Raw genomic sequence first — 20,658 nt, 5'->3', positions numbered from 1 at the left:
CAGAAGTCATGCTCAGAGCAGTGGTTTTTCTGGGAACAGATAACTCTCAGCCTTACATTTAAAAAGCCAGCTTTTCAGGCGCAAGAAGAAAGCACATTTCCAGTTTTAATGCAGGGAAGAAGTGCCCTCTGGCTATCTAAAGCCCGGAAAAAACACTCTGCTGTACTAACACTTACCATTTGGGCTGCCTCCATTACCCCCACAGCACAAACCTAAGCAGTATTATGCCCTTCTGAGCCCACTGACTTCAATTTAGAAGGGTTTAACACGGCTCTTGGTTGCCCTGTCAGCGCAGTCCCTGTCTGGCCTGTTAGCCTGCAGAGAGGTAAAGAGGTGAAAAGTGAAAAGTTGACACAGCTCAGAGAAGGGAAAATATCCTCCTCTTTTCCTCCAACGTTAGCTGTGAATTGCCTCTCACAACTTATTAACCAAAGCCATCTATGAATGCAAACGCTGATTAGCAATTTGGCAACAGACCAGCACATCCGCAGGATTCATGGAGCTTCCTTTTAAACCAGTAGTTCATACATGATTAATTAGAACATCTCATTTATGTAGTGTGCACTTTAGCTCATTACTCTAAGTAAAATTTGTTAAGTATTTACATTTAGATAATTAAAATCTGGGTACACCCTTAAGAAAGATGCACACACTCCTGGCAAAGCGATTCCTCTCTGCCTTTACAAGCCCCAAAGCAAAAACTGCAGGCTAACTCCTCACCACCCCACAGTTTCTCACCCCAAGGGGCACAGTGTTTGTATGTGTATATAGCTAGAGAACACATCTCTATTATGCAGGAAAAAGGAGATAGACTGCTTGTGGTGGGTTTTCCGGGCTGTGTGGCCGTGGTCTGGTGGAACTTGTTCCTAACGTTTTGCCTGCATCTGTAACCTTCTGAATTGTCCAGAATTTCAGTGTTTTCAAATAAAATGTTATGTCCTGAACATAACATTTTATTTGAAAACACTGAAATTCTGGACAATTCAGAAGGTTACTATGTCAGACTGCACAGGGAGGCCATTGAAATTCACAAACACCAAGACAACTTCAACAAGAAAGAAGAGACTCTGAGAATTAGCAAAGCTTAGCTACCAGTACTTAAAAACACCAGAAGCAAAGCCCAAGGGCATGCTAAGTTCATGGACAATGGACTCCACCCAAACACATGATTTGCATTCACCAATACTGCTGCTGCAGGAAATGCAAATGTGAATCACTCCCTGGACTGAAAAACCCCACCTGCAATACTATACTATCAACCACAACTTTGCATAGCAAGTTCCACCCAAACACCTACTGTTTGGTTCCCCAACCGGGGACGTGACAATTTATACCCCATTAAAACATTCCCTTCCTACTGGACACAGTGTGTAACAGACTTCCCTGTGTGATATACCTCTGAAGATGCCAGCCCCAGATGCAGGCGAAACGTTAGGAACAAGATCCACCAGACCACGGCCACACAGCCTGGAAAACCCACCACAACCAGTTGAATCCGGCCGTGAAAGCCTTTGACAATACAAGGAGATAGACTCTTAAGCTCTCTACAATTGTCTCACTAGAACTGAGGTTCAGGGGCAAAGCAAATGAAGAAGGTGCCTGGTTCAACTCCTGACATTTCCCGATAAAGTACTGAACTGGACAAACCGATGGGAAAATCCTGAATAAAGCAGCTTCATATAGGTAGAGCCTACAGCTCCATGGCAGATGATCACCTGTTCTAAGAAGATAACCTGTGTCAGAAGATCACCAAGTATCTTCATTCAAAGGATCACTAGAAAGTGCTGGGGAAGTCCTTTTCTCTACCTGCCCCTGGAAATTCATGAGTCAAACCACTGGTTCAGTCAGAGTAGACAATATCAAATGGGGGGAACCAATGTTCTGACTTGGAATAACCAGCTCTATCTCATTAGGTGAGGACAAGAACATCTGTTCTGCATATAGTAAGTAGGTCCCAGATTCAATCCATAGTTAAGAGAAATTAATATGCACGATATTATTTAGTAGAATAAATTAGCAAATATATGGGAAAGGCAGTAAACATAGCACTGAAACCACCCGCACATAGGAACAAGAGCAATGGGGCACCCACCTGGTAGATTTCCCTGCCAAGCTTCCCTGTCCCCCAATAGCAGCCACCCCGCCCCCTCCAGACCACTGACACTTCAATTTCTTTCACATCACTGAAATATATACCATTATACCAATACTTCTAACAGGTTCTGAGAATTTCTAGTTTTCATTTTCAAAAAGTCTCTAGCTCCTTCCGTTGTAGACAGGGGCATATCAACAGAAAATGGCGCCCAGGACAAGCACTGAAATTGTGCCTTATCCATCCACCCATGAAAATCCAACAGATCTTCCCCATCTTAGTAGATCAGATCTCTGGTGGCCAGGTCTACCTATTGCTTCCAACCACGGGTAGACCAGCTCTCTGAGAGGCAGTGGGGCACAGCCAAGAGGAGGAGGTGTGGCAGTTTCCTATTTTGCACAGGGGAAGCCAGAGCACCCTAACACAAGTGCCTGGGGTACATGCTTGATATGCCAGTGGTTGCTGAGACAGGCCTTGACCTTTAGATCTCCAAGAAGCCAAACAACTTCTTCTTTTTAAACAAGAGCTGCTAATTCACAGAACCTGTTTCACTTATTGATACAATGCATAATAACGTTATAATACGTGGTGCATGCCATGGTAACATCTAGATTAGATTATTGCAATGTGCTCTACATGGGATTGCCCTTGAAGACTATCAGGAAGTTGGTACAGAATGCTGTAGTACAGAGTGTTGACTGGAGTGGGTCGTAGAGACCGTATCACTCCACTTCTGTTCCATCTACAATTTGCTTCCAGGTCCTATTCAAGATGTTGGTACTGACCTTTAAAGCGATATACGGCTTGAGGCCAGCATACCTTAAGGACTGCCTACTCCCATAGGAACCTGTCCAACCAGCTGAGTCATCATAAGAGAGCCCTGCTTCGGGTGCCCCACATCTGAGGCTAGACGTAGGTCCGTTTCAGCTGTGGCACCAAAGCTTTGGTCATCTTTTTCCCCAGGGAGATTCATCTGCTTCCCTCTATTGTTGTTTTCTGCCTCACTAACTCTCATTATCCCTCCCTTCAAAATGTTTTAAGGTGCACCACCTTGGGAGCCCTGAGATGAGTAGAAAGGTGCCAGAGAAATCTTTCCAAAAATATAACGAATTATGCACTGGATGAAGAAGCATTTTCTTTTCTATCATGAACTTACTACTGATCAATTTCATTGGACTAGCTAGCCAAAATGAGAGGGAAAAAATTCTCTATTCACTTTTTATACATTACAAAATATTTTATCAGCCTCTATAATAGCCCTAACTATCTTTTTTTCCCCCCTAAAGAGCCCCATAAGCTTTGGTCTTTATTTTTGGGAAGAGGCACCAATTTTCAGGTCATTTTAGTTGCCATTTTCCAGCTCTATAATACTCTTTCTGCAACGGGGCAACCAGAAGATATCTGTGCAAGCAAAGGTTCCCAAGCTGCTCTGGGTGGTTTGGGAAGCTTACAATACTTTTGCCCACAGCAAAAATGTATTTCAATGTAATTATAGAAGATAGCTTTCAATATGTCATCTCTATTATAGTAGCTGTAAATTATGAAGAGAAGCATTTCTCCTGGCGCTACGAAAGTGGGAGAGAAGCTGATGGCGTGACACACTTTCTGGAGGGCCCCCTCCCCTTTCTTGCTGCTTTAAAATGCATCCCCGCTAGCTGGCAACAAATGTCAAAATCAAACTCTGGGTGGGTTGGTGGCAGGCAGGGGTAGGGAGAAGAAGGGAAAACACCGCAGTAAAGAGAGCATCGTCCTTTCCTGTTGGGTTCACAGAGGTGATGCACCATCTCTAGGCTGTCTTTTCCATCTCTGGCTCCTTGGTTGGCATTTTTTAACACGCGATTATTTAGACTGAGCAAAGACTGAAGCACTAGTTAGATGGATCCGTGTCCATGGGTGGATGGGAGATTCACAAGGCTTTTTAAATCCCCTCCTCTCTAGCCTGAGCAAACACAGCAGCTTTGGCAGAGCAGGTGCCTTTCTGTTCCCCGGCATTCTCAGACGCCTGGGGCTTTGCTCACATCCAGGCCAAACCTGGAAAAACATTTCACACTTGGGAAGAAGAGGTTCAAGCAGGGGTGTCAAGGGCTGGATCCAGCTCTTTGAGAGGGCTTTATCAGGCCCGTGAGCCGGCTGAGGCGCGCGCGCACACACACACACACACACACACACACACACACACACACTCCCTCCCTCCCTCCCAATCTGGCCTGGTGAGCCGGGCTCGCCAGGTCAGATCAGGAGGGGGGGGCAGTTGCCTCAGCTGGCTCACGGGCCTGATAAGTCCTCTCAAGGGGTGCTGATCTGCGCTGGCAAGCCTGCTGCAAGGTTACTATAGCTCACCTTGTGCAGGGGAAGGGGGGAAGCAAGCATGCATAGAGGAAAGATGTTTAAGGAGCTTATCCTGGGGGCAAAACTGAGATCTGTTATTGATCCCTCCTGTTCACTGCCCCCTGATCCTCTGCCTTTTATCCTGGGACAAAAGTTAGCCCATCTAGTTTGGGTGCTGTGTGGTTTCCGGGCTGTATGGCCGTGTTCTAGCAGCATTCTCTCCGGACGTTTTGCCTGCATCTGTGGCTGGCATCTTCAGAGGATCCTCTGAAGATGCCAGCCACAGATGCAGGTGAAACATCCGGAGAGAATGCTGCTAGAACACGGCCATACAGCCCGGAAACCACACAGAACCCCAGTGATTCCGGCCGTGAAAGCCTTCGACAATACATTAACCCATCGACCTTACTGGCCTTCACAAAGAGCTGAATTGCACAGCCAAAGGCACACATCCTTTGCCCTCTCCACCTGTCTACTCTCCGCTGCTTCTACCTGTAGCAAACCTTCAGAAACCTATCAGCCAATCAAGGTGGAGAAGCGGTCCCATTTGCCCCTCAGCTTCGGAGACAGGCACAGTTCTCGAGACAAACTAGTACGAGACAGTTTACTGCAAGGCATGGGAAAAATTATCATATTTCTGTAGGGCAGACACTGCTGGGTGTCAGGATCAACAGGGGGAAACTTCCATGTTTCACATCAGCTCTGTCTCTGGCGCTCCCAGCAGTGCTCTCCTCTCCCCACCCCTCCCCCGCTAGTTTCGCAGGGTTTGGACGGATGGATCTGACATTTCAGCTGAAACCTTTGCAAATGGAGCTAGGGGGGCTTGAACGCTGGGCCCCTTCCAAATGCTTACATTTATTACAGTCAGAGGCTACAAGGCCAGAGAAACGGCTGCCCACAATACTTGGAATTTATTCCCGCTCCCATTCTGTCTCGCTCTGTACTGCAACAGTGGGTATTTGCACAATGCTTTCATTTTAAAACAGGGCTGTTATTTTTCCCATTTTGTGTCTCCTGCAGTTAAAACAAGAGGTCCAAGGAATTTGTACTTAAACAACTGATATTCTGGGCTCAGGAGAAATGAGAGCAATCCTTCTGCGTTTGGGGCTTTTGGGCTGAGTTCCTTGGATGGCTAAGCCAAAGAGTCTGCCCAAGAAACGGAGCAAGGCAGAAGCCAAAACTGCATGCTCGGGAAAACCAGAATGGCCATAAGCCGGAATTATACAAACTGTGGGCACGGCTACTTCATTATTTCACCCCAACAAGTCAACTATTCTCAGCGGGTTCACCACAAATGCAAACCTGCCCAGCAGCAGACAGTCCTCAAGGTGTGTTGGTTAAAAAAAAAAAAAGACTTTTGGGGATGGGACGGCAGCAAGAGAGAGACCAGACTGCCCAGGTGTGTGTCTGCACAACCTCCAAGGTTTGGGGGGATAGCGTTTGAAACGTCTACAAAAACAGCAGCAAGACAAAGAACGCGCGCATGCACCAAGGGAAACAATGCGCCTGTCATACCATGATCCACCTCTTCAAGAAGGACCTCCCAGTTTTCAGTGACAGTCAGTTACGCTGCCCTTGTCACAAAATGGTATGGAAGCAAAGATGTGAAAGAGGAGAAGGAATGGAACAACTCCCACTTTTGACAACTGGAGACCCAGAAACACCATACACATGACATAGCGATACTGTTCATCGTTAGCAGTTAGATCTGTGAGTCACTAGGTGGGCCCCAAAGCCTAAAGTAGTGTCGTAGGAGGTTAAGAGCTCGTGTATCTAATCTGGAGGAACCGGGTTTGATTCCCAGCTCTGCCGCCTGAGCTGTGGAGGCTTATCTGGGGAATTCAGGTTAGCCTGTACACTCCCACACACGCCAGCTGGGTGACCTTGGGCTAGACACAGCTTCTCGGAGCTCTCTCAGCCCCACCTACCTCACAGGGTGTTTGTTGTGAGGGGGGAAGGGCAAGGAGATCGCAAGCCCCTTTGAGTCTCCTACAGGAGAGAAAGGGGGGATATAAATCCAAACTCTTCTTCTCTTCTTAAAGTAATCAGCTCCTGAAAAGCTAAGCTTCTAGTCCTCAGGATTATTTTTAAAAGCATAACAATATCATTCTAATTAAGACATGCAAATATACACGCGCCAAAAGAAAGAGCACGCAGCAGTCCAAACTCTTCTGATGAACTGTAGCCAAACCAACTGAACTTGTTCAGGGCCATTATAAACAAACCAACATTTCTGATGTGTTAATTTTTCAAAACCCCACTACTGCTTCTCAAAAGTGTCTAAAAAAGACATTTTGTGAAAAATATGACAATTTAAAACATCAAACACTTGAGTTGCAATTGATTCCGCGCGCCCCCCCTCACCCCCGCCAACACCCCTGCAGAAATGTCATATGTGGGTTTGCAGGGAGGAACGAAGAATAGTTATTGCAATATAAAAGAATTTCAAAATGGCAACACAATGCTTGCTAAAATGCATTCCCCCTCCCAATGCCATATTCGCTTCACTGTGACGTTTTCTTACTAGCCCTTGTAATCGACACGCGGGAACAAGCAGGAGCCTCCAAGACGGGTATTTTCTCATTCTGGTGATTAATATGAAACCACTCGACACTCTAGCCAGTAACTGGCTACTGAGACAGGCAAAGCCTCCCTGGTCTCGCTGCCCCAGCAGCAACTGCAGCCTCTGATTAGCCCCCCTTTAGGCAAATTGGATTTTGTGGTTTCTCTTCAATTTCACTTGTACTGACACACTCAGAGGACAGACTGCCAGACTGAAGTCAAGAAAGCTGGGTCTACTCTTTCAACTTTAGTTCAGGAAACCAACCACAAGCAGTGCTGGTTCACTGAGCTTATAAGGATCAAGGAGTGGTAGCTTTATTAGGACACCTCAGGGAGACAAAGATGATGAGGCCTGTGGGATGTCAGAACGCCAGGCGCCCTGGGTCTTGTCTCTCTGCTGCTTTGCAAGGATGGGTGCTCAAGGGACACCAGGGGATTGGAAGAATTCTCCAGGAGCTGCGTGCAAAAGGGCTCCTAGATGCATGCACAGAATGGAGGGATACATTTATTTGTTAAAAGGCTGACAATATAGTTTACGGTTTTGTGTGGATAGGTCACACTGAAAAGGGAAGCCGTCTCTGGAATTAATTCAATTGTACTTTTCAAAAAAAAATAGACAAGAAGTTAAAGCAAACTTGGAGAATTATTAGGGCTAAGGCGGAACTGACAGTCTTATCCAGCCAGAAGTCTCCAGAGGTTCCCAACACCACGGGAGAAGAATCCCACATCACAGGAAGTTGTCAACACCTTCAATAAAGGATTTTTCAAAGCATGATGTGTTAGCTGGGAATAAAGCACTGCAAACCATTTATGCAGGACCTGATCATGTTCGAAACCACTTCACATACATTTTATCCTACCATCACATAAAGATACTATTATTGACCTACGCCAAATGGGAAGTAGGCAGCAGAGGTTGAGTGAAATTTGAGATTGGTTCATGCAATTGTAAGGAAAGACCAAAATCGAAGATTTGCTAGTTCACATCTCAGTCTTTTATACTACGCTAGTCTTTTAATTAATAACTTCTATAACATGTGCTACTTACTAATACCACACCAAAACCTAGTCAGACCTGCTACTAGCAGCTACTCTGCAGGGAAAGCAGATCCCAGACAGGTGTTGAAACTAACCAGTGGAATCTTGTATTATTATTTTTTATTACAGTCAAAGACCAGAACAAAAACGTATACAGTAATTAAAATGTTCACATTTTAAAAGTTGCATGGATATTACAATAGCAAATATAGTTGATTGAATTAATACAGGGAGACAAAAGACCTATAAAACCTGGGGACCCTACCTAAGGCTCATGATCTTACAATAGAAGGGAAATATACGATCCCTTGGATCTATCAGGGGTTTTAGGGAGTAAGGAAATTTCTAAGAATGACATAAAAGGGAAATACAGTAAATCACGCCCAACTGTTGTATTCCCGGTTTTGTTGTATGCCGATGACACGGTAATCCTGTCGAGAACATCTATAGGAATGAAAAGACCCCTTTTGGAAGTGTCCAGCTATTTTACAGAAGAAAAAATAGAAATAAATTTCCAAAAAACTAAAATTCTTGTTTCCAGGAAAAGACCAGTGGAATCATATGAACCCGACAGCCACATTTGCTGTTTCTCCTGCAGTTTGCTTTGTCTTGCTCTGAGTTAGCTGTGTTGGAGGGGAAGATGTTTTATTGACATATAACTTGACTTTTGGCCAACTTTTGATTTTGGTTATTATTTGAAGTAGGGGCTGTCTGGATGGTCCATTCCGCGCCCCCGACCATATTTTATTAGACGTTGCCATTTTAACTCTGGCGTTATTGCAAGCTTCTGAGGGAATTTTACCAAAAAGATGGTTATACATTTTAAAACAAAATATCCATCTGATGTCTGATTGGGAAGTACTAGTTAGAAGTAGATTTCTGATTAGAGGGAAAGCTTAAAACACAATTTGCTGGCTTGGACATTATAGTAAACTTTGCTAAACCACTGCTAAAAATGACCCTGAAAAAAAGCATACATGAGTACACTGAGCCATCACCTCTACAGCATTTTGCTGAGGACTCATAGCCCGCAGCTCAGAGGTCTCTCATTCTTTTCCAGTTACCAAAACCCATGTGGTCCTGCTTTCAGCTCACTCTTAAAACTTCAGAGGCTAAACTATGAATAAGCTGGTCACAAGCTCACTCAGAGGCCTTAGGCAAGCTATTTACTCTCAACTACCTGCTTGCAATGTAATCACAGATCTACTTTTCAGGCCTATTCTGAAGACTTCTGCAATGATTTACATAAAACGGAGAGTACCTGAAAAGTGCTCCGGAAAAAATAAAACAATATTATTTCTCCTTGCTGGCCCAGGATCCTGGCAAAACCCTGCTATTTCTTCATGAGAACCACAGTAAGTACCATGGTAGCCAACTTCAAGCACACCGATGCTAAATTACATAAATGGAGTGTCCCAAGCAGAGAAGTTTGCAGATGATAATGAAGTCAAGCATATTCAGAGGATTGCAACATCTAACCTGTTCATACTTCTCCAACTCCGTGTGATAGATCTGTCTGATCTGGGTCAATTTGGCCCTGTAATCTGAGTGTTCGATAGAGTTATCTGAAGTTCCGCCGGAAGCTGCTGCTGCCGCCGCCGCCGCCGCCGATCCTCCGCCTTTCTCGGGACCTGAAACCCCTTCTGCCAGAAGCATATTGTCCAATCGCATTAGTTGGGGGTCAGGAGGATCTTCCTCTTGAGCTCCTCGGATGCTGAGACCTTTGATTGAAGGAAAGAAAGGGAGGGGAAAAGACCTAAATTAATCTAGCCTGCATCCCATAAGCCTACCACAAGGCGTTTGAACATAAATTTGTGTAGGCTCACCATCAAAGATGTTCTTGTGAACACAGAGCTTTAAAAGAAATAACAATGATGCTGTATCAGAACAGCCAGAATGTCCACATCAAGAGAGAGAAGACTGAACTCCCAAGACATGGTTGGAGGTGACAAAATTAAAAAGCAGCCTTGCTGCAGCCAAGGGGGGTGAGTCTGTCTGGTAGACCTCCTGGGAACTCCATGGATGTCTTAATTTTATGATGGAGGAAAGGAAGGATACAAAAGCGATTAAAACTATGTTAAAGAGAAACATTCCATGACATGAATCAATTTTGCAAACCCAGCACTTATTTGCATACCATGCACTGCTTCTGCTGTTAACCACTTCTGTTACTCAGTTATTCTCAATTTATTCACATTATTGAATTTAGAAAACTCTAGGCTACTTGCTGTTTTTAATATGAATAAATAAGGACTAAAAACAGCACTAAAACTATACCATAAAAACTAGTAGAAACATGATTAAACCACAAAGAGTAGTAAATGCAGATTACAATAATGCTAAGTAATACCAAAAGCCCAAGAAAACATGAGAGCCTTCACCTGGTACCATAATATTAAGGATGAATACGCCTTGGGAAATAATTTAAAAATCTGGGTGACACCCCAGAGAAGCCATTTTATGGTACATGGAGATTGGCCTCACTAAATCTCTCTCCCTATGATGCAAATCTACTTTTATTTGGGGGTTTTGTGCAGCTTTCCATGCACTTTAGAAGCCTGGTACAAAGCCACCCAAAAATCCCTATTAGGCGCTTGTTTCCACGCTTTTGGCCTCGGGCGAGATTCTTCACCAAGTACTGAGATTTCACCAGGTACACATCTTATCATCATTGTCATCATCAAAGATTTCCTTTTCAATGCACACTAACAGCAGTTTCTCGGGACTCCAAATTCGGCATGCAACACAAAGCTCTGTACTAATTTCACGCTCGTTCACACAGAGATCAAGACCTGCTGAAAAGGTACACCTTTCCCAACAATGTTTCGATGTGTTACTGCATTGTTTTCCCAGGCCAACTCCATGTTTTGGTGGCCTTCTATAAAACAATACCCAGCGTGCCCCATTCCAGGTGAAACTGTCACCCAGAGAGGGCATGCAAGCAAGCAAGCAAGCAAACACAGATGCTGCTTCCAAAATATTTGCTTCTTGCTCACCCATCTGGACAAAACTTCCAGCGACTACCTCACTGACTGTCCTCTCAGCAGCCATTACTGTTCAAGCAGGTGTCTGAACGACAGGCAGTGGTATGAAGCCACCATTACAGCCTGCCTTCTGATTACTAGGCAGAGAAGCACTGGAGGAATTGGAGAGTTTGCCAAGCAAGAGGTGAGGGCGTTAGGCCCATTTTGTTTGAAGGAAGGGGCACAACACCACCCCCTAGAGAGGGTTGGCCGCAATTGTTACTACTGAACACTAGCACCCTATGTCAGAGCCCAATGAATGGTAGGCACCAGTTTACCTGGTGCCCAGAAATTTAATTGTGGTGCCCAACATTTTCAGCAATGAGTTTATTGCAGCATCTCTCAGCAGTTCTCAGTGGAAGTTCAAAGCTTATTCGTAATTCTGCATCAGAATGTTTTGCTGTATGAGATAAATGTGAATGAAATTCCTATCACTGCATTCATTACATTTATATGTAAGCTTAACTTTACACTATTCAGTAGTGGTGGACATTAATTTCTTGCCCAGTTGCTTTCTCTACTGGCTCCAATATTCAGTGAACTGAAAGTTTTTAAAGCAATAATAGGATCTTCAGAAACGGGGGGGGGGGGGGGGTTAGGCTACAATTTAAGGTTAGCTTTTTGTTATGGGGATGACTTAACTAAGATCATTCGTCGCACTAACACCGGGATCGGTTCTGGACCGACCGACCGGGATCGGGACCGACTGGACCGACCGGGACCGGGATCGACGGGACACAATAGTCTCAATCGCCCTATTCATTCATTCATTCGTCCGGCCTCACATTGGTCCGTCTTTTCCTTTCCTTCCTTCCTTCCTTCCTTCCTTCCTTCCTTCCTTCCTTCCTTCCTTCCTTCCTTCCTTCCTTCCTTCCTTCCTTCCTTCCTTCCTTCCTTCCTTCCTTCCTTCCAACCATTTTGTTATAGCTTTAATAAAATTACAAGAAGCTGTAAAGAGGTTACATTTTTAAACAGTCATTAAATATGGTGGTCATATTGGTCATTAAATAGGGTAATCCCAAATATGAATATGAAACCCCAAGCAATGAAAAATGGAATCCAGTTCCTAAACTGGCTCACCGGGCTGGCTTCTAGAGCTTTTCAAACAGTAGATTTGTCAGGTACCTGCCACTTGAGCTCATGCAACCGCGGCAGTGCCCAGCTCGGTACTGCTCATCCCTGACACTGAACCATATGTCTGAATGGGTATGAAGGAAGGCCCAAGTCACAGAAGGCCAGGACTCAACCCTCCACAGCCTAAGAATCAACGCACTGGTACATCATGATCTGAATGTGACACAAGCCCCAGCAACACTTTGTGATGCCTGGATCTGCGGCACAGAAAAGCGACACACCTCTCCAAATCTCTTGTTTAAACCACCCAGCAAGAGTAATTGCCATTTCAGTGCTAACTACATATTCAAAATTGCCAGCATTGTTACCAGCAGCTGGCAGAGAGACATCAGCATTTATATTTATTTATTTATTTTTTTAAAAAAAACCTGCCTCCGTAACAGTAGAGAGGGGAGATTCTGCAGGCAAATGATGCCAAATCACCAGCCCCAACCTGCACTAGTATAGATCAAGGACTGATGGGACAATTTCAGCAGGGTTTTAAATTCAGGTCAGGCGGTGCTCTGCTGCCACACTGACACAACTCAACACTGCCGAAAAACAAAGTTGAGAAATAATTACGGCTCTAGGAGAGAAAAAAAATCGCTAGAGTCGTGGCTCCTTGGATCAGCATTTCCATTAAAGATGTAACGGGAACCCCAAAACTATCCCAGTCCAATTAACCTCTTCAAATATGCTTTAAAAGCAGGTATCCCTGACAGATTCCCTCTGGGGGATGAGCTGGCACCTACTGTGTTTGCATCCAGACTCTACCTTCTGTGGTGCTCGTGTTTTTGTTTATACACACCGGCACCAGCTCTGCTTCAAGTGCAGCTGACATGACAGTAACATCCATTAACTGCCAAGTATTCAGCTCTGAAGCAGCAACGTTATTTGCCTCCCTCTCACTTGAATCTAGCCCAAATTCCTCAGGGAAAGGGGGGGAGGGAAATGATTTCCTGCTTTTTCACCCTGCACATCTGCATAAACATCAGTTAGTCCCTTGTCATATAAAAAGCACTAGAAAAACACAAACACACACACACAATGAAATCTACCAGCTTCGCGACAAGCAATAATTTCATGCAATATGGTTACTTCTGCTGAAATGTCTCATTGCCACTTACAGACTCTTAACTCCATCGCCAATATATGTTCAAAGTTGGAAGGCAAAGACCGCAACTGAAGGCATGTGCCTGTGCTCAAGCTGCAGGAGATCAATGAGGCGTGAGCCACATGCAACTGTGTACAAAACTGCGGCCACAACATCGCGCAGCCAAGAAAGCATCGAGAGAACGCAACAAAATAAACTAGAACTGGGATTTCAAAAAGGAATATTAAAGAAGGGGCTGAAATCTTAACTTTTCCCAATTTGGTTACTACTGTTACAAATTAGTAACATCTTCACTAGCCACCCTAGATGTTTATACAGCACTTTCAGAATTCAAGACACTTCCCAACCAACATATTTTGCCATAAAAAGAATCCAGTAAGGCATGTCAGTATTGTTAACCCCATACCGCAGATGAGAAGACTGAGCTTAGAGTGTGGCTTACCCAAGGTCACCAAATAAATGGGTAGCAGGGACAGCAGTCAAACCAGAGAGACCTTGACTTAAAACCTGACTTCAACCCATTACAATATATAAACTTTCTTTTAGTACAAAAAGATTGGATTGCAAGGGGCAATTGACATCAAGGGAGCCTCCACAAGTTTTAAATGATGCCCCAACTTGATGTAACCCCCCATCCAAAGATAATAGCTTTAAAAGGGACTTGGATAGATTTATGGAGGAGAAGTCGATTTATGGCTACCAATCTTGATCCTCTTTGATCTGAGATTGCAAATGCCTTAACAGTCCAGGGGCTCGGGAGCAAAAGCCGCAGAAGGCCATTGCTCTCACATCCTGGATGTGAGCTCCCAAAGGCACCTGGTGGTCCACTGCGAGTAGCAGAGAGCTGGACTAGATGGACTCTGGTCTGATCCAGCTGGCTTGTTCTTATGTTCTTAATAGGTATGCATGTTGGTCTGTAGTAGAAAGGTTAGATATGAATTCAGTAGAACCTCAGACACCAACGAGATTTTCACGGTATGAGCATTCAAGAGTCAAAGCTTTGACTTTTGAGAGCTCTACACCTTGAAAATGTTGTTGGTCTCTAAGGTGCTACTGAACTAGTATCTACTCCCCACTCCCCCGCCCCCAATCACCATCACCATATCCACATGGTTTTCCCCTGGCTGTATAGGATCACATGCAAATAATTTCCACAACTATTTCACAACCACCCATAGCTCAAAGCCACCCTGAAACAGCTCCTCCCTTATGGCCTTTCACTTTTGAGCCTGTATTCTGTCTTCACCACATTCAGAACTGGAAACATTCTGATACCTGCTCACAGTGTTCTGTGTGCAGGACAATGGCTTGCTGCTATTTTTTTTCTTGCTGGATACTTTCTCAAGTATCTTGCCGGATACTCTGTGAAGTTATAAGCAATTCACCTTTCCATTTTTTTGGGCCCTCAGAATTCTGGACAAAATTCCTAAAGGTATAGAAAACAGGAAGCAAACACCACGCTTCCTGCTCAAATTGCGAATTTGTTTTTGGAATTCCGAGATCAAAGTTGTCAACGCAAAGCTGACTCCTCCTTACCTCTGCCTCTATTTTTTTTTATTCTCATGCATTAAGGAATCTTCAAGAAGCTAAGCTACTTCAGGGAAGTTCCTAGCAGATTATGTCTAATTTGCAAATGACTGCTAGTTAGCTAGTGAGTCGGCTGCCTGCTTTGCAGATTCTATCCCCCCACCCCGTCTCTGCAGTTGAAGATCTCAGGTAAAAGAAAAACATCTGTCCACAATCCTGGGCAAACATGAGCAGGAATGTAAGTATTTAAATAATGTAAACAAGAGGGCCCATAGCTCAGTGGTAGAGGACATACTTTGCATTCAGAAGATCCCAAGGTCAATCTTTCCCAACACTATACTCTTTCTCACCAAAAGATGACAGGAGATTTGTGCATTAATCCACCGTTTCCTGGACCTTCTTTGTTCTAGAATGTGCTCTGCTCGGGTCCTAGCGCCTTGGAGGTACAACTAGGCAAGCAATAGGACCCAAGTGGAACATTCTAAAACAAAGAAGGTCCCAGAAATGGCAGATTAATTCACAAATCTGTCATCTTTCCGTGAGAAAGAGGATAGTTGAATGGTTTCAGAGAGTGGGAGTTAGGAAAGACTTTTCTCTGCTCACAACCCTAGAATGTTGCTGCCAGTCACGAGAAACAATACTGAGCCACACAAAAACATTCCATTTCAGTAAACACATATACTAGACTACATGGATCGTTGGTGAGTCCACAGAAGGACAATTCTTGCTGCAATCCCAATGTAAGGGTTTTGGGGTTTTTTGGCAACCTCCACTTCAGTTTCTGGCTCATAACAAGGGATATGTATAATCCACAAGGTGAGTCAATACACCATTGTAAGCAAGATGGACCAGGATGCTAACATTCATTTGAGGGCTAAGCATATGGAAATCTGAATGCCATTTTAATAGATGTGCTGCTAATAAAGCAAGTCCTACAAGGCTGTGTGTGAGAAGAGGGGGAACATTCATGCACATACTTAATTTTTGAATCACTGGCACAGCATCTAGGGCATCACAAAACAAGCCAGTCGTCGCACACACACACACACCCCGAGACAAAGATGCTAAATGGCTGGGAGTCTTCCTGGATCACCACTTGTGAAGCTGATCGCTTGAATCTGCTTTCTTTTATCCAGCAGCAGCACACTGGACACTACCTAGCATCTGCCTTTATAAATTATGCACTGATAATATATGTATTTTTGACATATAAGCTCACACGGAAGCTATTGTTTCTCTATTTTTATTCCTCAGTATATCAACCTATGAGTTTATTACTACTTAGCTCGCTGACCTTTCAATGCATCGTGGTATTAAGGCACAGAGTGGGCTGGAAAGAACACAATAATACATCACTCCTGGCACAACTGGAGAGGTACTAATGACACCAGACGTGCAAGGACCCCAGCTAGATAGCCAAGCCACATTCCAGCGCCAAAGACTTTCATATTAAATCTGGCACCCTAGACCAGTGCACCTTTGATCGATCTTTCAGGAACACTTTTAAGCCTGATGCTTTCTCTCCCAGTAGGGCAAGCTGCAACATTTTCATGGGTGAACCACAGAAGGTTAACCATAAACCCGTTTGCTCCTGATTTCCATCTACTTATAGCCACACCATTCATTTTGGTATCTGCAGGATCCAGACAAATCACATAAACAGACGCTAAAAACATTGTTTAACAATGAACTTGGCTTTGTTATAAAACCACAGTTTTAGCATATCTTCCAGGAGATCCTAATTAGCTGTCTTTCAACGCACCATGCACCTGCCCCCACAGATAACAGACGAGCGCGCCTGCACAGGCGACAGCATTCAGAGGCCAATAAATAAATTGCAGGTCAAAATTATTACAAAGCTTTTCCTCCGAATAAACCCATCTCCTTCACAATACAAAGCCGCTGATATGAAAAGCACCTAAAAACCCACTCAAATGGTATGATTACAGGGGCCGTTTGAGTTTAATAATCTGACTGTAATTCAGGCATTTTCAACAGCTCATTAAGGGTTCATTAATATATGGGCAAGCTTTTGAATTATAAATAAGCAGATTAGAAGCCTGCAGTGTCTGAACTGTACAGCAGGTATCCCAGCTAACGGAATAATGTTGCTGCACAATGCAAGGTTGGCCCAAGAGACTTCTGGTGAAGACACAGGGCACGGCTTCCTCAATCTTATTTATTAATCTGCTTGCTCGTTCACCTTGTGAAGAGTATGTGCAGGAGGAATGGCTTTCCTGAAGTTTTCCAGTCAAATATTTTAAATCCTGCTCATCAGAGGGCCACCAGGCCAGATGGACCCATTTGCTACATCGCAACGGTAAAGGTTCAATCTCCAGCTTTAGGGGGAGAAAATTCTGACCCACAAGAAAGACTCCCATTTGTGTTGCTAGGTTCTTCATTCATTGCTGGGGGAGGTGGGAATTGTTTCCCCCAAATTGTTCAGAAAGAGACAGAAGCATAGTTAAGCTATTTCCAATACAGCTGGGATGAGATGACCTGATTATTGATCGTTGGCTCTGTAAGTGATCTTGAGGAATCTTCCTGTATTAAGTTCTTTCTTGTAGTCCTAGCAAGGCACAGCAGCCGTTACTAGAGAACACCTTTGGGGTTGGCTTCCATTTAAAGAGCAAACCCATCTTCCTTGCCTTATTTCATGGTTATGGTAAAGTCTGTTTTCCTTCATGGATTTCCCTCTTCTCCCCTCCCCAATTTAAAACATAGATAATTTCTCAGTTGTTTTTCTCTCACAACCCAAATATGTGCTTGCCCAACCACAGACCTTTGGCTACTGGCAACTGCAGGTCACTGATTTCACAACTCACAACTGAATTCTGTAATGGGCTTCATTAAAATGAACTCTGTCCAGCTTTCAGGAAAAAAAACCCAACCAGTTTCAATATTTTGATGATAGCATATAATCACTGTATTTTTGTTCATTTACATTCCATTTAAGTTTATGAATAATATTCAGGGGTATGTATGTTCACTCCACCTTTTGGGTTAAGACTATAATTTCAAGTGGTTCTGGTGGGTTTTCCGGGCTGTTGCCTTCGACAATACAATATAATTTCATTTTATCTGCCATGTGAGGACAGAAAGGCAGGACATAGATATGGTACAGTAAAGTAAATAAATATGCTTTGTAGCTTAAGCTTGTCGTCTTTGTTTGCTACCAGCTGTGCCATCTCCCTTGCTGCTTTGGACATGGATCTCCCCTAAGTTGAAACTGAAGATTCAAAGACTAGGCCCCTTTGTCTTTTCTGCATGACATTTTGCCAAGCACAACGACCACAATGATGGAAATGATTATTTCACACTGTCAAGTCACACTCTATAACACTGTGCTGCTGCAGCTGATTGTATGGCCAGTGCTAGTGCACCTGTACAAGTCCTCTAGATGCTATGAGCATCTTCAACAGATGCTATGAGCATCTTCAATTGTGAGGGACATTCTTCAGCAGCTAATACCATACGGAGAGCACAGAGCTGGCCAGAGGATTTGTGTGCTCTTCTGTGCGCAGTTCACACAGCTTGCGTAACTGCAATGTTGTGCTTCTTCTCTTTAGGTTTTCTAGCCGACTGGGATGGCTCCTGAATTTGCAGCTCTAAATATTCAAAAGGTCACGAGGTAGCTCTTTAAGATCCCAATCAAGAAAATGACATGAAATAACACAGGCATATCAATGTGTTTGCACACAGCTGTCATCATATTGAGAAATGCAGAGGAAGACATTCGCATCGAAAGTACTCCTTTGCAGCCTTTTTAACATGTACATTCAGTTCCACATACTGTGTTTAAAGAGGACTGTACAAATCTTCCAAGTTTCAAAATAATGCACAGGAACTCCATAAGTTGGACACTATAGATCAGTGGTGGCGAACCTTTGGCACTCCAGATGTTATGGACTACAATTCCCATCAGCCCCTGCCAGCATGGCCAATTGGCCATGCTGGCAGGGGCTGATGGGAATTGTAGTCCACAACATCTGGAGTGCCAAAGGTTCGCCACCACGGCTATAGATGGTTGGCAGAACCAGTCATAGACATTTGCTTTGTTAAGGATTCCCCATTCACAGTCTCTTATTGTTCTGGAATCGCATTCCATTCCAGAATCATACAAGTCCACTTATGAAAGATTGGGGAAAATAAATCATTCTTGGTGTGCAACAGAAGAGGCAACCCCTATCACAAAAAGCAGAAAGAAACTGTGGTCTGGATTTAGGAACTAGGGAAGAAGCAAACAGTACATTGAAAATTAAACTCCACACACAGAAAAACTGAAATGTTTCGTGGTACAGATGGTTTAAGAAGCACATCCAGACACTACATTTTTGTTCAGTATTTACTCCATGTGACTAAGCATCTTACGACCTCAGCTCTTGCTCACCAATGGAGGTCTCACACCTTGCAGGAATCACTAGAATGATGGCTTAAGTAAGATGCTCTAGGCCGCAGGGGTGCCAAACTCGCGGCCCTCCAGATGTTCATGAACTACAATTCCCACCAGTCCTTCCCAACATGAGCACTGGCTATACTGGCAATGGCTGGTGGGAATTGTAGTTCTGGAGGGCCGTGAGTTTGACACCTGTGCAGGGCTTACGCTTTTAAGGCTCCCTGATATTCAGGAAAGAGGGTGGAGTCTTAGGAAGATAATCAGGGCAGGAAAGATTGCCAAGGCTTGGTTGTACCAAGGCCACCACCTGACCAAATTGCTCCCTTTGACCTGTCCAGGGTGCTGAAGCTCTTGCCTGTCAGTGCCACTGCTCCAGTTGTGGGACCTACCAGAGTTCCAACTAGCTGGCAACTAATTCAGCCTGACTCGCCCTCTCCATCCTGCAAGCTTCACTATGGTAACGTTTTGAATTCCAGCAAACTATACCGCTTTTTCTAACTTCCCATCCTTCCCATCCAGAAGCCAACTAGATCAAATACAGCCTCTGACTGTTGTCAGTGACCTGGGGAGAAGCAGCAACTGCATAACTTGGTGGCAGAACAAAGGGCTCATGCGGCTAATAGAGGGGATTCAGAACTGAGAAACATACCAATAGAAGAGGATTAAAAACATACAAGGTATGCAAAAGGGTGATGCCCCATCTTCCCTCCGCCACGTTTCGGCAGAGAAGGTGAAGTAAAATAATTTTTTGGACCGACACAGGCAGAATGGGGACTGGGATAGGGGTGGGGTTTGGGGAAAGGTGGGAATTGGGGAAAGAGGATATCAGTTATATTAAATTCATTATTAGTTAATGAAGGCAAAGAACAAGTATGTGAAGAAATCTGAAATATATTCCTTGAATATTTTGTGTAAGGTTAGTGTTGGGAGGAGAGACCCTAAGAAATTCCAGGTATCTGCATTTTCTACCTATTTTGTGAGTCGTTCTACTGCCGTGATTTCAGGATGAAATACAATGAAGAAATTAAGCTGGCAATACATCTGCCGCTTTTGCATCACACTCCCTACATGAAGAACCCAAAGCTGCACACATGGGGTGTATCCAATTTTACCTTCTCAGCCACCCTGTGAGGTATGTGAGGCTGACACGGCAAATTACCATGCTCATGGCTGCAAAGGGATCCCAACCTGACTCTTCCACTGCGCCATCCAGCAAACCAGCATTTTCTACATGATTCAATAGCCAGGCTTTCTGGGCTTTGGTGCACCTGAAAGTATACCCAACGTTCCCAGAGAGGCATGTGTACAGGGTTGGGAATTACATGGTACAGATTTTACAGTTTAATGAATTTAATGAATTTACATGGCTGGTTCTTAGCTGTGACCTTTGCCAGTACCGACTGCTTGTATTCCTGTCTGGAGACTTGGCAGTTATATAGACAGTGACTAGGAGGAGAAACTGCTA

At 44.2% G+C, this 20,658-nt stretch overlaps 1 protein-coding gene across 5 annotated transcripts in view; it reads right to left on the bottom strand.

Annotated features, from left to right (window-relative positions):
* Window positions 1-20,658, bottom strand: part of PBX3 (PBX homeobox 3) — a 216,832-nt gene that overhangs the window by 39,027 nt on the left and 157,147 nt on the right. For all 5 annotated transcript variants that reach the window (XM_048512551.1, XM_048512552.1, XM_048512553.1 and 2 more), the window contains one exon: window positions 9,500-9,741. In XM_048512551.1, coding sequence (XP_048368508.1) covers window positions 9,500-9,741 — 242 coding nt within the window. The remainder of the gene's footprint in view (window positions 1-9,499; window positions 9,742-20,658) is intronic.

This window comes from Sphaerodactylus townsendi, linkage group LG12 (assembly GCF_021028975.2).
Source record: "Sphaerodactylus townsendi isolate TG3544 linkage group LG12, MPM_Stown_v2.3, whole genome shotgun sequence".
In the NCBI taxonomy this organism is placed as follows: domain Eukaryota; kingdom Metazoa; phylum Chordata; class Lepidosauria; order Squamata; family Sphaerodactylidae; genus Sphaerodactylus; species Sphaerodactylus townsendi.
This window is presented reverse-complemented; position numbering and strand designations above follow the sequence as displayed.